The sequence below is a fragment of the Rana temporaria genome, chromosome 4 (assembly GCF_905171775.1).
Source record: "Rana temporaria chromosome 4, aRanTem1.1, whole genome shotgun sequence".
Lineage (NCBI taxonomy): Eukaryota > Metazoa > Chordata > Amphibia > Anura > Ranidae > Rana > Rana temporaria.
Genome location: NC_053492.1, coordinates 241,120,601 through 241,138,430, shown reverse-complemented (window position 1 = coordinate 241,138,430; position 17,830 = coordinate 241,120,601). Strand labels below are relative to the sequence as shown.

Here is a 17,830-nt window from a genome sequence, read left to right as displayed (position 1 = left end):
TCCTTCAATGAAAACAACAGATCCTCCAAGTAAATTCCCCATCCCCAATAACTACATCAAGGGGCAACCCAGGGGAAGGGGGGGACGAGGTAAAGGAAGAGGTAACCACCAGGTTTCTAATGACCATAGTACTGTCTATTACCATAGTCGGGATAGATCCCCCCGGGATTCATACACCAGGGATAGATCACCCCACTACTCCCATGGTAGAGATAGATCTCCTCATGAATTTTATGACAGTCGAGGAGGTGGTCACTATGATCGACCTCGTGGAGATCATACCCCGGTACATACCCACAATAGGTTTCTTCCATTGAGGGACACTAGGGGTTACTATCCCTATACGGAGGGTGATCAGGATTCTTACAATAGGTCTCCTTATTCTTATAATCGCTCACATCATGAGCCCCCCCATGAAGGGGATTTTCCCAGGGCTCGTACAGGTTCCAAAAGGGGCATAGAACAAAACGGGGCACCCGAGGGGGGAGGAGGGCAAGGAAAAAGAGGCAGACTGTAAAAGGTAGTGGCATTTTCAATCTGAGCAAGGTTGAATTTTCCAAGGCTGAGATTACCACCTTAGACAAGGGTTTAAAATTCGTTCCATCGAAACAATTGAACAAATTCGACACTTTTGTCGATATTCATAAGTTTACCCGAAAATTAAATATTCAGAGATATTTTTTGTCTAACCCTTATCAGTCCAAAACTTCTTATGCCTCTTTAGGAGATGTAATCCATTCAGGGATGTCCAATCCATCATTGTTCAACCCTCCCACTACCACAGCATCATCCATCAAGGTCTTTCGAGACTTGGTACTCAAAGATCTTGAAGCCATACCCAAAAAACGTACCTATGACCATCCTGACATCAAATTGGGTCTTAAATCTTTGTGTGAGAGAAAAGACCTAATAATTCGGCCAGCCGATAAGGGAGGTGGTTTGGTCATCATGGATAAGGCGGATTATCATTTAGAGATGTGCCGCATCCTTGATGACACAAGCACCTATGCCCCATTGACGTCTGATCCAACAAAGACGTTAAAGAAGTCTCTTTTGGGTTTGATTAATAGGGGTTTTTCTGACGGAATTCTGGATAAAAAAGAAAAGGATTATCTTATACCTACCGTCCCTCGCATTCCAGTTATGTACTTCCTCCCTAAGATCCACAAAAGTGTCACCAATCCCCCGGGCAGACCCATCGTGAGCGGGATAGACTCGGTGACCTCTCGTATTGGGAGGTACATCGATTTCTTCCTACAACCCCTGGTGCGGGCTGTTCCGTCTTTTTTAAAAGACACTGGTGACACGATACGCAAATTACAAGCAGTGGATCTTCCTGAGGGATGTCTATTGGTAACTGCTGATGTTACATCTCTGTATACGTGCATACCACACAAATTGGGGTTCAAATCTGTGGAACTGTCCCTTTCTAGGGACGGTACACTCCCCATCGCACAACAGAGATTCATCATGGACTTGCTCAAATTTGCCACACAGGGCAATTATTTTTGGTATGACCAACGTTTTTTTCTTCAAACAAAAGGTGTCGCGATGGGGGCCAAGTTTGCCCCCAGCCTGGCGAACCTTTACATGGCCCATTGGGAGGAGGATGTCGTCTATGCTCTCCATCGTCCAGAGATCTTGCTGTGGGCCAGGTACATAGACGACATCCTCCTCCTGTGGCATGGGGATGAAGAATCTCTCCATGACTTTATGGTCACTTTAAATGACAACGAGATGGGCATTATCCTCACTTATGATCTCAGCCACACCCTTATACATTTTCTCGACCTTGAGATTTCAGTGGACAATAATCAGTTGGTTACTAGAACATTTTTTAAGCCAACAGACAGAAACGGGTACATTCCCACGGACAGCTGTCATTACAGTTCTTGGCTGAAATCTATACCTTTCAGCCAGTTGCTCCGCATTAGAAGGAATTGTACAAACGCCTCTGATTTTGTCATACAAGCGGAATCCCTCAAGGCCAAATTTGTTGAGAAGGGGTACTCACCGGGAAAAGTGGATGAGGATATTGAGCGTGTTCGCAAGATCGATAGAGATTCCCTTACTGTAGAGAAACCAAAACGTCCCCCTGATACAAAATTCAAATGGGCATTTACTACTCAGTATTCTGTCCAGCATAAACGTATCAAAAGCATACTCAATCAGCATTGGAACGTTTTGAAAAGCGACTCCCTTTTGGGCCCGGTACTCCCTGATAGACCTGGAGTTGTATTTAGGGGGGCCATGGCACTCAGGAATAAGCTTGCCCCTAACGTATCAGACCCTCCTACCAAACCGTCCTTCTTTCCTGAGATGAAGGGATTCCATGCATGTAGGAGATGCAATGTCTGTCTTTTAAACGCGCTTACCAGCAGAAAGATTACCAGTTTTACATCTACAGTGACATCCAGTATTTACCATGTGAGGGATTTTGTAACCTGCGACACCCGCTATGTTGTCTATTTGCTTACTTGTCCGTGCAAAAAACAATACGTTGGCAGGACCATACGTACGTTCTCAATCAGGGTAAATGAACACATAGCTCGGATTAGATTGGGTAAAACCAATCACAGTGTGCCCAAACACTACCTGGAACATCATCATAAAAACCCAGAGGGGACAAGTTTCCAGATCATTGGCAAATTTACCCCCCATTGGAGGGGTGAGTCCAAGATCAGAGGCGTGTCCCAACTTGAGATGTTCTGGATATACCAGCTTCGCTGTTTTTTCCCTCATGGACTCAATATAGAGTGGGATATTAACGCCTTTATTAACAAATCCTAGTGATTGTATGACGTTTATGTCCTTCTCTTATTGTGCTTTCCTTAAATTGGGATTCTTGTTAGGCATTTTTATAAGCACATCACTATGGCCATTTTTTCCATTTCTCACATGTATTCAAAGTATAACATTGTTATTTTTATATGCAGGCATATTCATTATTATTTTTCAGGTATTTTGTTTATTGATTGTATATGTATTAATGTATATTTTTTGTTTACAATAGCAATGATGCCACACAGCCCTGTACACACTGTCTATACCATTATTGGATATTCCTAAATATTCCTAAATGTCACTCCCCTTGCATTCCAGGTCAGTGTCCATATTCCTCACTGATTCGTATGTGCGAGTCATTGGAATACTTGGAACGCATTGTGATGGCGCAGCGTGATGACATTATGACGCTGACCTGGGTTTACAATACACTGACTCTTCCCTGTGATTGGCCCTTTTGCGTTCCAGGGTGGGACGCACGCGCACCGCGTATATTACACGTCAGTGTCCCTGCGGTTTCCGTAGGGACCCTCGTGTCCACCGTGGCTGCGCTTGCGCATATGTCAAGAGCCTGACCGCCCCCAGCCCCCAGATTGGCAGCAGTTGTAGGTGCCGTAGACCGACGCACCGGCTGCAGTATTGAGGACGGCTATGACGTTGCGTATGCCCCGCCTGGACACGCTCTGGGGACCAATGGACACTCAGATGTTCCACAGCCAACAGGTGGCTGTCCACTTACTACGTCCTTTGCTGACAGTAGTGGGCGGCACCTGAAGTCAGTGATTGTGATTGGCCAATTCCCCAGGCTTCTCTCAGCTGTTTGCAGGCACGCTGACATCATTGCTTATCCTACGTCCTTTGCTGACAGTAGTGGGCGGCACCCGAAGTCAGTGATTGTGATTGGCTAATTCCCCAGGCTTCTCTCAGCTGTTTGCAGACATGCTGACATCATTGCTTATCCTACGTCCTTTGCTGACAGTAGTGGGCGGCACCTGAAGTCAGTGATTGTGATTGGTTAATTCCTCTGGCTTCTCTCAGCTGTTTGCAGGCACGCTGTCATCATTGCTTAGTCTTATGTTATAAATAGATGGCGTTGGGCACTTGTATGGGTTATGCCCCAGTTGAAGAGCTCTGCCGCTCGAAACATGTCGGGTACATAGCTCATATGCTACTTGCTCATTACGCCATATTTTACTTGTGATCACTTGTACTCGTCTTTCACTGGGCTTGTACTTTTTTATCTATTTTATATATTTTTATCCAGTTTTTTGTCTATTTTGGCTTTTATTTTCTATGCCTAATAAAGGCTTGTTTTGGGATTAACCGCACTATGTGAGTACGTTTTCCCTTACATGGTTTCTACGTTTGGCCTGCATATCATACTCTTTCATCTGAGAACCACACCTGCACGAGCTGTCTCCTCTCATTGGATTGGACCCGTCCTGGCGGATTAAAGGCCGGCACATCAGACAGCTTCCCCACTGACATCACGGCTGCCTAGGAGCTCGTACATGCGTGTTTGACATACCGTCGCTGACGTGTATGTCCACACTTTCCGGTAAGAGTACCCATCTTTATACTTGTTTATTTGGATACTATTATGGATTGCCGATGAGGTTCCAACTGCTTATTAAGAACATCTGAGTTCCATACCTGAGAAGATCACAACATCTTCCATTCCTCTACAGTCATTTGGTCTTTTCCATAAAGAACTTCTGACCAACTCCAAAAAAAGGAAATACATTGCATATATATATTTCTTTGGACTGTATAGGCCATTTTGACCTTGGACTATCACATTTACATTTTGGAGTTACACGTTTAAATTATATGGACTTCATCTGAGGTTCTTATTATCATTTATTTTTGTGTTCCCTCACTTATCACGGTGTGTTCACATTACACATTATCCAGCTAGATCTCACTTTCTAGCTGCCTTTCAGGTTATTTACCTGTCACATTACTTGGGGGTGTGTCCCCCTTTTTTTGTGTTTTTTTATTTTTTCTTTGATTTTTCACAGAATTTTGATTATTTACCATATTTTTTGATTCATTTCACTGAATATTCAGCGCTGCACTTTTTTTTTTTTTTTTTTTTTTTTATTCTTTGTACACAATATTGTCTTTTGTTGGTGCTAGCTGCTACTGGTTTACAATATTTACAGTTAGCGCAACTTTTTTCCTCATTTTGTGATTTTTATATTGCCCACACCTGTTACTTGCCCCAGGTGAGTTTAAAGGAGCATCTCATGAAATTTTGAAAGGGTGCCAAGAATTTTGACCAGCCCATTTTTGGAGTTTTGTGTGACATTATGTCCAATTTGCTTTTTTTCCTCCTTTTTTTTTTGTTTTGTTCCAATACACACAAAGGGAATAAACATGTGTATAGCAAAACATGTGTTACTGCAATACTTTTCTGTGAGAAATACTTGATTTTCTGGAAACATTTCTGGGGTGCCAACAATTTCGAACATGACTGTATATGAGCACAGAGGGCATCTTTGGACAGCAGCATTGGCAGTCTGGGAGGGAGGGGAGTGTTGGATGTACTAGCAGATTTATGTACAGTAACAAATTGAAGCCAAATTCCAGCCAACTTTTTATAAGCAGTTACAGCTAACTGTTTTTTTGTTCTTCTTGGGATAAAGGTTTTACATGAATAAATAAAAGCTGATCATCGTAAGCAACCCCTGTCAGTGGTAAGTGGTGTAATATCTGCAAGACATCTTGTTTTTTTTAAAAATAACAGACTTACTGACCAGATCACCAGATGAAAATAGGGAAAATAAAGCCTAAAAAAGGAAATGCAGCCACCACATCTAAGAATTGGTAAGCTGCAATATAATAAATATTTGCTTTAGGGTTTAATACCACATTAAGAAATAGGCATAATTATACTAGTATACCGTACTTAAAAAAAAAAAAAAAAACACGAAAGCCTACATCTAAGACAGAGATTTTTGCTTAATTAAAAGGGATAACCTGTAGAAAGTGCACTTTAACACTGAGACCATGCAATAAAATCAGATTATTTACATTGAAGAAAACAACAAAAATAATGTGGAGGTTGACAATATTAATCTTTCTTTTTAAAATGCTACTTGCCAGGTTGTCATGCGATCCAATATTTTTTTTGGTGTCAAAATGTTCTGAAGTACTAAATTGCAAAAGATGAGATCTGGCATTTTTTTACTTCACTGGCTGCATGCATGTTCTGGGCGAGTAGCTTAAACAATATTGAATTCAAGGATAACTGGGCAACCAGCAATTCTAGCAGTAGATCAGCAGTGGCAGCCTACATCTTTCTCACTAAAGGGTTTCTTTAAGCTAATCTGGAACAATCCCTGCAAGTATCTATTAAGAAAAAAATTACCTTATCAACAACTGTAGCCAAATGCTCTGTGCAAGATAAGGACTGGAATAGTTCTATGCACAGCAGTGAGGTTACAGAATGGGACAGGAGCCTATGAATTATCATTGGAGACGTGGCAATACCAAATACCAGGACTAATGGTAATTCTTTAATATACCGGCTAGAATAAAAAGAAAAAACACCTTAGTACATTTACATAATAATTTAGTAAACACTTCAAAACATAAATTGTTTTTACTGGGCTAAAAAGCATGCCTGAATTTTCCATGAATTAAGGCATTGTTAAAAACATAAGGAAAGTATATATTTGATCCTTTTGCAAACACATAATTAGGGGTGAAACTTCGTAAAAAACACAAGTGCAATCCAAATTCAAACATTTACACTATGTACATTTACACTACGTTTCTAAATGCTATACTGCCAAAAAAAGATACGTGTTTACTAGAGCCCTACGTTGGAAAGGAGAGGCAATTTGCCTTATGTTTGCATCAAGTTACATTCACAGAGGGTTTAGCAGGAGTATCTTCAACACCATGGGCCAGATTCACAGAGATCAGCGTATCTCTGTGCGGGCGTAGCGCATCTCATATGCGTTACGCCGACGTAACATAAGAGAGGCGCCGTACGAACGGTGCATGCGCGCGCATGCTCAGAATCACGTCGAATTTACGCCCTAAGATACGACGGCTCAATGGCAACGATGTGAACGTAACCTACGCCCAGCCCCATTCACGTACGAATTACGTAAACTACGTAAAATCCGGCGGCTGTTCCGTCGTCTATACCTTAGCATTGGCTGCGCCTCATATAGCAGGGGTAACTTTACGCTGGATGTACGCCTTACGTAAACGGCGTAGCTTACTACGACGGGCGCAAGTACGTTCGTGAATCGGCGTATCTAGCTCATTTACATATTCAACGCGTAAATCAACGGAAGCGCCCCTAGCGGCCAGCGTAAATATGCACCCAAGATACGACGGCGTAGGAGACTTACGTCGGTCGTATCTTGGCAAAATTCAGGCGTATCTTGTTCCCTGAATACGGCGCATCACAGAACTTACGCGGCGTATCAACAGATGCGTAAGCCGACTGTGAATCTGGCCCCATGTGCCCCTACGCATGTCATCTAAAAGGTTGTAGAGAGCCAAACAGCTCAGTACCCACTCTGACTGCTGCCCTGCTTTTTAAAGATGTCACCCCTGGCTTCGCTACCTAGTGAGTCAATGACCTGAAAGCAAGCATGCAGGCAACATATGAACTTCTGTCCTCCATACTTGGCGAGTGGCACACTAGGAAGAAAAGCCAGGCAGGCCTCTGAGTGGAAGCATAATCCCCCTGGAGAGGCCTGACATACCTCCTGCAAAGCTCATGCTCTCTGCTGATTGAAGAGCTTTAGCTCAGACTCAGCAGTTGTGTCCGATCTCTGCAGAGAGACCGCTGTCTTCTTCCATAGAGTGCTGACGGGGAAAAGTCTTCTCTGCTCAGAGAGTGGCTGTTTTCTAAAGAAAGCAAACAGTAAGATCTTGCATAACTTTTGCTTTGATGCACTAATTTATCTGTATTTAACAGATTAAAACTCAAAGTTTAATTGGTTTATGATGCATGAAGATTTGCTAATCTGTTATTCTCCTTTAAGCAGAAACCAATTAGGCCCCTTTCACACTGAGGCGTATTTCAGGCATTTTAGCGTTAAAAATATTGCATAAATAACGCCTGAAATACTCCTGCTCCAGCATTCTCAACTCCTGCAAGCAACATCTTTGAAGCGGTGAGAGGAGCGATGTGTATACCGCTCCTTCCCATTGAAAACAATGGGACATGCGGTAATACTGCCAGGAATGCGCCTCTGCTGAGGCGCGTTGCGGGCGGTATTAACCCTTTTTCGGCCGCTAGCGGGGGTTAATACTGCACCGCTAGCGGCCAAATACCGCTGCAATTCCAACGGTATAGCGCCGCTAAAAATAGCGGCGCTATACCGCCACCACATATCCTGCCCCAGTGTGAAAGGGGCCTAACTCTCCTTTAACCAGAAATAACCACTTTGCAACCCTGAACAAAAACTTACTTTAGGGCTGCAGTGCAAGATTTTAATAAAATTGGAATTATGGAATAAAAGAAGGAACAACAGATTAACATTCATAAACAGATTTTTCTACCTGTAATGGCCTTGCCAAAAAAAAGGGAAAAGGAGGCCAGAGTACAATAAACTATATAGCAGAATGTTGCTTAGCTCTTATCAAATGGATAGGTGAGAAAATCCTTTTCAACCAGGACTGGCTGCTTTGGGAAACAATATGTTTCTTTTGTAGCACATGTCATACAACAGCCTCAACATCTCTTTAGGACATTAAATGGCTAAGGATAACACTAACCTGCTTATTACAATAAATTCTTGAAGAACATTAGCTGAGAAGCTTTCAAGATCTTTGAATACCACAACCACCGGAGGTGCCTGCCAATGTCCTGGGGACGACGATCTCTTTTTCTTTGGAGAAATCGATTTCTAAACGTGTGAGAAATAGTTATGGAAGTTAAAGTTTAATTCCAGTTTTGTTGAGAAAAAAACATTTCCCTCTGGGTGATCTATGTACATTGCAAGAATTTCAAACGCAAACATTGGAAATGCTACTTTTAGTCTACTCAGCTTTCTGTGGAAGACCAAGCAAACATAACTAAACAATAACGTTTGGGCATATATAACAGCATTTTTTAAATACATATTTCATGCTTTCTAAATGAAAACGTAAGATAACTAAAGCTTTGTATATATTATATATATACACCTGGAATTCCTCTTTAATGTCAGGAAGGAACAGCACATAATTACAGCAATAATATTACAGTATAGACAATAAAAGGAATGGCAACTTCCAAGGTAAACTTCACATCAAATTGGTGCTAGAAAAATAATATTTTTAGAGAAGCCAAGTATTGTGCACAACTCTCTTTTCTGACACCCAAGTGAGGGGATCCCCTTTGGTGTATTACCTTTGTGGCTTTTTCATACCAGCCACACAGAGAGGCCATAGAGCAGTTCATTTTCCTCTGTGAAACTGTTGCATGGTCTTCTTCTTCATCAAGGTCCAAGTCGGCACTGCATCCCATGAGCTGTGAGAGCAGTTTCTGAAGCAGCTGCTTGATTCCTAAAAGAAAACTTATATCAATAAAATGATGTGTGTACAGAATTAGTTTTGAGAGACGCACAGACGTCTCTCAAATCGCCCCCGACGTTGGACTGAAATGCTGCTGAAAGACAGCTGAACTTGCACGATTTCAAACCCGCATTTAGTGTAAACATAGGCTTAGTGTGTCTGGAATACATTTCAGGCACTTGTAAACTCTACCTCAATCACACAAAGATCAACCAATATTTATACCTGTACATTCCTTGGCTTGCAGCAAGACCACAAATGGAGTAACTTGTTTATTAAGAATCTCTGAGAGGCTTTCAAAAGTGAGCTCATGGTCGGTGACATTGACACCTGGGAAAGAAAAAGATTACACAAGGTTACTACATTTTCCTAGGAACAATACATCTTCCTATCACAATATGCAATTTTTGTATGTTGGATTCAATTAAAACACAAACACACTTCACACAGTAGGAAATGTATTGGTAGAACTGGATGGACTTGTGTTTTTTTTCAACCAGACTAACTATCTAACTATTTAAAGCGGAGGTTCACCCTCAAAATGAACTTTCCAGCATCCTTAAAGCGGAAGTAAACCCATCAATTTAACAGTTTGAAAAAGCAGTTACATTCCTGGCATGCCGGGATGCTAACTGTCACATTGGTTGTGCTCTCAACCAAACTGTCAAACCATCCAATGGCTGGTGTCATAACTGATCACATGTGCAGCATCATGGCAGTTGAAGATTAAACAGAGGCCAAGACACGCCTTAGCAGCCGTTAATCAACTCCTCTTTGCTTAGAAACGCCCATTCCCCCGCAGGATTCCCCGCTCGGAGCCGGAAAACAAGGGCTCATATAACGATAAGTACAAGTAAAAAATAAAAAAAAACAGCATACTGCAGATGTTAGCAGTATGCTACAGCTAATGTCAAAAGGTGGATTTTTGGGTGAACCTCCGCTTTAACAAAAATGGTCATTACTTCAGTATTAAGCCAGCCATAGATGGTTTGAATCTAGGCCAGTTCAGCAGGGACAGGCTGAAATTCGAACCATCTATAGGCAGGCTGGCTCAAACTGCTAGCATTATTCACTGTGTTCTCTCAAAAGGGAAAGGTCCCCCAGCTGGCAGAACACAATAGCCCCGTGGGAGGGATTCCCCCATTTACACTGACTGTATTGATGGGGGAATTCTTTCCACGGCTTTCTTTCCTGCGACTGGTGGAAACAAAATTGCATAAAATATGGCCTGCCGTAAGTACCATCCACATTTGTCCATTTTCCTGAACTAAAACATTCAAATGTTACTGTCTGAATGTGTACATCATATAGAAATTCTATTGGTTGCTGTGTGGCTAGTTTACATATACTGCAAGTGCTACAAACACTTATATGTATAAACAAATACAAAAAAACAACATGTTAATGCACAACAAGCAGGTCCACACAAATGAAATTTTTCTACATTTCTAAGTCATCTGTGTATTTAAATTTATATAACGAAATGAAAAAATACATGTTTAAAAAGCACAAAAACACAAATACATGTATGTTTTCAGCATGTGCATTAGCATGGATTTAAAGCGGAGTTCCGGCCACAATTTTAAAAATAAAAACTTTTTAAATATGAAAACCCCTGTAATACACAAGCTTAATGTATTCTACTACAGTAAGGGCTCTTTCACACGTCAGTTCAGTTTTTTAGATCAGTTTTTTTTTTCATCAGTTGATCCGTTTTTCCATCAGTTTTTCGTCCGTTTTTTGTCAGTTTTTCCATCAGTTTTTTTTTTTTTGGGGGGGCTTTTTACATACAGTGCCTGCCGCCGAGAATGTGTTTTTAGCACGACGGCATCGCGCTGATTCTCGGCGACAGGGTGCCGACATCTCGCACTCGCTGGAATAGTAAAAGCACATTCCAGCAAGCACGTCATAGAAGCGACGGGAGATCCGACTTGGATTCCCGCCAGTTCTACACGTGTGCGGCGTTTGGTATGAATCCTGAGGGGAAAGTCCCTGCCGGATTTTAAATAAAAATCCGGCATGGGTTCCCCCCTCGGGAGCATACCGGGCCCTTAGGTCTGGTATGGGTTGTAAGGAGACCCCCCTATGCCGAAAAAAAAGGCGTAGGGGGTCCCCCTACAATCCATACCAGACCCGTATCCAAAGCACGCTACCCGGCCGGCCAGGAAAGGAGTGGGGACGAGCGAGCGCCCCCCCCCCTCCTGAGCCGTACCGGGCTGCATGCCCTCAACATGGGGGGGTTGGGTGCTCTGGGGCAGGGGGGCGCACTGCCCCCATGTTGATGAGGACAGGGCCCCTTCCCGACAACCCTGGCCGTTGGTTGTCGGGGTATGCGGGCGGGAGGCTTATCGGAATCTGGGAGCCCCCTTTAATAAGGGGGCCCCCAGATACCGGCCCCCCACCCTAAGTGAATGAGTATGGGGTACATCGTACCCCTACCCATTCACCTGCAAGAAAAGTGGTATAAACACAAATAAAAAAACACAGGGTATGAAAATATTTTATTAGTCTTCTCCGGAGGCCGCCCCCTGTCTTCTTTAGCTCTTTTCACCAGGGGGGGCTTCTTCTTTGACGTCTTCGGGTGGGGGCCGCTCTTCTTCGCCGCCGTCTGGTTCTCTTCCACCGCCGGGGGGGGGGTCGCTTTTATAAAAGCGCCCCCCCCCGAGGGGTTTCCTCCGACGTCTTCGGCGGGGGGTGGTGTGCTTCTTCCGCTATCCGTCGTCGTCTTCTCTTCTCCCGATGTTGACACGTCGCCTCTTCTCGCTGCAATGACGGGTGCGCGGCTTGCATCTTACTTATATAGGCCTCACAGTCCCATCATGCTCCGGTACCTACCCACGTGGGTAGGTATCACATGGGTAGGTACGGAGCATGATGGGACTGTGAGGCCTATATAAGTAAGATGCAAGCCGCGCACCCGTCATTGCAGCGAGAAGAGGCGACGTGTCAACATCGGGAGAAGAGAAGAAGAAGAAGACGTCACAGCACGGAAGAAGAAGACGTTCAGCGCTGAAGGAGAAGGCACCGGACAGCGGGAGGAAGAACCGGGGTGCGCCGAGTCAACAGCGGAGAGCGGCAAACATAGAAGAAGACCCCCGGAGAGCGGAGAAGACCCCCGGATAGCGGAAGAAGCACACCACCCCCCGCCGGAGACGTCTGAGGAAACCCCGCGGGGGGGGGGGGGGGGGGGGGCGCTTTTATAAAAGCGACCCCCCCCCGGCGGTGGAAGAGAACCAGACGGCGGCGAAGAAGAGCGGCCCCCACCCGAAGACGTCAAAGAAGAAGCCCCCCCCCCTGGTGAAAAGAGCTAAAGAAGACAGGGGGCGGCCTCCGGAGCAGACTAATAAATTATTTTAAAAACCCTTGTGTCGCGTTTATTAACTTTAACTTTTTGCCTCCAGGTGAATGGGTAGGGGTACGATGTACCCCATATCCATTCACTTAGGGTGGGGGGGCCGGTATCTGGGGGCCCCCTTATTAAAGGGGGCTCCCAGATTCCGATAAGCCTCCTGCCCGCATACCCCGACAACCAACGGCCAGGGTTGTCGGGAAGGGGCCCTGTCCTCATCAACATGGGGACAGGGTGCTCTGGGGTGGGGGGGGCCGCAGTGCGCCCCCCCTGCCCCAGAGCACCCAACCCCCCAATGTTGAGGGCATGCAGCCCGGTACGGCTCAGGAGGGGGGGGCGCTCGCTCGTCCCCACTCCTTTCCTGGCCGGCCGGGTAGCGTGCTTTGGATACGGGTCTGGTATGGATTGTAGGGGGACCCCCCTACGCCGTTTTTTCGGCGTAGGGGGGTCTCCTTACAACCCATACCAGACCCAAGGGCCCGGTATGCTCCCGAGGGGGGAACCCATGCCGGATTTTTATTTAAAATCCGGCGGGGACTTCCCCCTCAGGATTCATACCAAACGCCGCACACGGCATTAGCGGATCGGATGGTAAACGGATCATCCGTTTTTCGTCCGTTCCGTTTTTTTGACGGAAGAAAAAATAGGGTTTTCTTCCGTACAAAAAAACGGAACTTAACGCAGACGGATGCTAACGGACGTTAGCGGATGCTCATCCGCTAACGGACGTTAACCCATAGGGAAGCATTGCAGTCCGTTAACGGACGTCCAAAAAACGGACGAACGGACGTGTGAAAGAGCCCTTAGTCTGTAAACTAAGGTCCGTTTTGTTAGGTTGTTACAGCATTTAGACACTTTATAAAACAGAAATTGACTGGGGCCATCTTAAGTGTGGGCATCATGAAGCCAGACTGTATGACTTCCTGGATTTCAGCCTTGCAGATCTCGCACAAGCAATGTAATGGTTTCAGATCAGGTTTCAATAGCAACAGGAGTGTCAGAGGAAGTTGCCGCCCCTTATCTATGCAAACTTCTCCTCCCCTCCTCCTTCCAGGAACCAGTAAATATACTAAATAATTTGTTCCTGTGCAGATATATCTATATAACAAGATTATATAAATATATATATCTTGTTATATATGTGGTGTATATACATATACTAGACATATGCACTGTCAATAAATTCATTTTGTTTAGTTCCGTTTCGCATTAGCCGTTATTTCGTATTTTGTGCCCGAAACTCAATTCGGATTCGTACGAAATACGAATTTTCGTTAGATTCGTTCACTTTTCATAACAATTACCAACATTCGTTATGATGAATGATGAATTAAAAAATCTGGACGCTTGAAGAGGACTAATGCTACGTTTCCACTGAGCGGATCGGTTCGGGTCGTTTAGAATGGAACGGGTTTGAATGGTCCGGTCTATTCTGGTGAGCGTTTCCACTGCAAATCGGACCGCCAGGGCCATACAGGTTTTAGAAAAAATGCCTCTCATGATGTCACACTAGTGCGACGAGAAACGTGATGCAGCGTCACTCAGCGTCAGCCAAACAACAACAACAATGGAGGTCATTCAGCAGCTCGTCTTTTCTCTGCTAGCCTTTTGGTTCTTTATAGGCAAAATTCATACCGCACTGTATGAGAGAAGGTTGCGAGCGGCAATGAGAAACACAGCCGAAAAGAGAAGAAAACTTTTAGCTTGGATGTGTAGCCGGGAGGAGAAGTATACATTTGTGCTGCTAAGACAAAGACGGCAGCGCTATAGGGTAAGCACAACTGACTGACTTACCTGAAACACACACACACACATACACTGACACACTGAAACACACACTGACCTACACACACACTGACACACACTGACCTATACACACACACACTGACACACACTGACCTATACACACACACACACACAGACACACACACTGACCTATACACACACTGACACACACACACACACACACTGACCTATACACACACTGACACACACACACACACTGACCTATACACACACTGACACACACTGACCTATACACACACACACTGACACACACTGACCTATACACACACTGACACACAGACACACACACTGACCTATACACACACTGACACACACACACACACACTGACCTATACACACACTGACACACACACACTGACACACACTGACCTATACACACACTGACACACACACACTGACACACACTGACCTATACACACACACACTGACACACACTGACACACACACACACACACTGACCTATACACACACTGACACACACACACTGACACACACACACTGACACACACTGACCTATACACACACACACTGACACACACTGACACACACACACACACACACACACACACTGACCTATACACACACTGACACACACACACACACTGACCTATACACACACTGACACACACTGACCTATACACACACACACTGACACACACTGACCTATACACACACACACTGACACACACTGACACACACACACACACACTGACCTATACACACACTGACACACACACACTGACACACACTGACCTATACACACACTGACACACACACACTGACACACACTGACCTATACACACACACACTGACACACACTGACACACACACACACACACACACACACACACACTGACCTATACACACACTGACACACACACTGACCTATACACACACTGACACACACACACACACTGACCTATACACACACTGACACACACTGACCTATACACACACACACTGACACACACTGACCTATACACACACACACACTGAGACACACACACACACACACTGACCTATACACACTGACACACTGCATTTTTTACAGATGCTTCTCCTTTTGGCAAAGCAGCGCCGCCGACCAGTGATTTGGGCATTCCCTCGTGCCAATGAGTGGTGGAATGTGACCGTCCCAGGATTCACCCACAGACAGTGGGTGCAGAATTTAAGGATGTCAGAGGAAACCTTCTCATTCCTTTGTGCCAAGCTACGTCCAGTGATGGAAAAGAAAAGCACCAACTTCAGAGCCTGTTTGCCTGTAAGGAAAAGAATTGCCATTGCACTGTGGAAGCTGGCTACCAACAGTGAATATAGGAGTATAGGTCATCTTTTTGGTGTCAGCAAATCATCAGTGTGCCGGTGTGTGCAGGACTTCTGTAAGGCTGTGTGCACATTGCTAGCTCCTGAAATTGTTCATTTTCCTAACAGGGAAAAGCTCAAAGACATGGCTGAGTACTTTGAGAACAGGTGGGGCCTTCCACAGTGTGTTGGTGCTATTGATGGCTCACACATACCAATAATAGCACCACAAGAATACCACACTGACTACTTCAACCGAAAAGGCTGGCATTCCATCGTCCTCCAGGGAGTAGTGGATGGCAAGGGACTATTCTGGAATGTGAATGTAGGAAAGCCTGGGAGTTTGCATGATGCTCGGGTTCTCCGATTGTCAACATTTTGGGATTGGGTTGGCCAGGGAGGCCTGTATCCTGTTAGCACTAAGAACATTTGTGGGGTGAATGTTGGCTATTATGTGCTTGGGGACTCTGCCTATCCTTTACAAAATTGGCTCCTGAAACCATTTTCTGACAATGGGCGCCTAACAACAGAGCAGCAAATCTACAACAAGAAAACATCCAGGGCACGTGTTGTAGTGGAAAATGCGTTTGGAAGACTAAAGGGTAGATGGAGGTGTCTTATGAAGAGGAATGACAGTGACATTCAACTTACAAAATCCATGGTCCTAACGTGCTGTACTCTTCACAATCTTTGTGAAAGCCATGGAGAAGACTTTGACCAGGATTGGAATACATCTCCAGAAGAGCCAGTACCAGTAATAGCAGCACAGGATATGGAAGAAGAGTGCAGCGAAATACGTCAGGCTCTGATGAGGCACCTTAACGTTAACGTTGTTACCGTGAATAATTAAAATCTTTAATTACTTTTTGCTAAATAAAATCAGACATACTCAGAGAAGTCGTTCTTGTTTTTTATTCCACAAAAAAAATCATCTTCATACATATTTTGTAAAAGCAAAATTTTGATAATGTAGAAACATTGTTTACAATAAAGAGCTTGTAAAGGTTTGTTTTTTTATTAAGCTAGTGCAGGGATACGCAATTAGCGGAAATCCAGCTGTTTTGCAGAACTACAAGTCCCATCATGCTTTTGCCTCTGGGTGTCATGCTTGTGACTGTCAGAGTCTTGCTATGCCACATGGGAATCGTAGTTCTGAAACAGTTGGATATCCACTAATTGCATATCCCTAAGCTATTGCATTGTAGTTTTTTTCTTCAATTTCACTACCAATAAATGTTTTTTTTTTTTTTTCTTGGTCTGAATTTCTCACTTCCTGTTCCTCCTTAGTAAGCTGTTCAATAAGCTGTGCTGACTGACTAAACACAGCTCAGATGATGTTGTCAGGTTTACTGAGAAGGAACAGGAAGTGAGAAATTCAGACCAAGAAAAAAAAATGTAGAAACATTGTTTACAATAAAGAGCTTGTAAAGGTTTGTTTTTTTATTAAGCTAGTGCAGGGATACGCAATTAGCGGAAATCCAGCTGTTTTGCAGAACTACAAGTCCCATCATGCTTTTGCCTCTGGGTGTCATGCTTGTGACTGTCAGAGTCTTGCTATGCCACATGGGAATCGTAGTTCTGAAACAGTTGGATATCCACTAATTGCATATCCCTAAGCTATTGCATTGTAGTTTTTTTCTTCAATTTCACTACCAATAAATGTTTTTTTTTTTTTTTCTTGGTCTGAATTTCTCACTTCCTGTTCCTCCTTAGTAAGCTGTTCAATAAGCTGTGCTGACTGACTAAACACAGCTCAGATGATGTTGTCAGGTTTACTGAGAAGGAACAGGAAGTGAGAAATTCAGACCAAGAAAAAAAACATCTAAAAAGGAAATTAAAGGAAAAGGTAAACCAAAAATGCCAAGTATATTCGCAATTACATCTACAATGCAAAAATGAGAAGAAATTAAGCGATCGGGGGTGCCCTTTGTTGAAATCCAGGCTCCACCGTCCAAGGGGGGGTGATAACGCAAAGGAGGCAGAAGGGAATCAGAGCAGCAGCACAAAGAAAGCCATGTGCAGCAAGGAGCAAATGTGTCCAATCTTGTGTGATCGCTGATG

The 17,830-nt window shown here is 44.2% G+C and overlaps 1 protein-coding gene across 1 annotated transcript in view; it reads right to left on the bottom strand.

Annotated features, from left to right (window-relative positions):
* Window positions 1–17,830, bottom strand: part of ORC3 (origin recognition complex subunit 3) — a 147,101-nt gene that overhangs the window by 97,490 nt on the left and 31,781 nt on the right. Inside the window, exons 6-9 of the mRNA XM_040350080.1 lie at window positions 9,538–9,642; window positions 9,149–9,303; window positions 8,533–8,663; window positions 6,158–6,317 (exon numbers count right to left, since the gene is read on the bottom strand). Coding sequence (XP_040206014.1) covers window positions 6,158–6,317; window positions 8,533–8,663; window positions 9,149–9,303; window positions 9,538–9,642 — 551 coding nt within the window. The remainder of the gene's footprint in view (window positions 1–6,157; window positions 6,318–8,532; window positions 8,664–9,148; window positions 9,304–9,537; window positions 9,643–17,830) is intronic.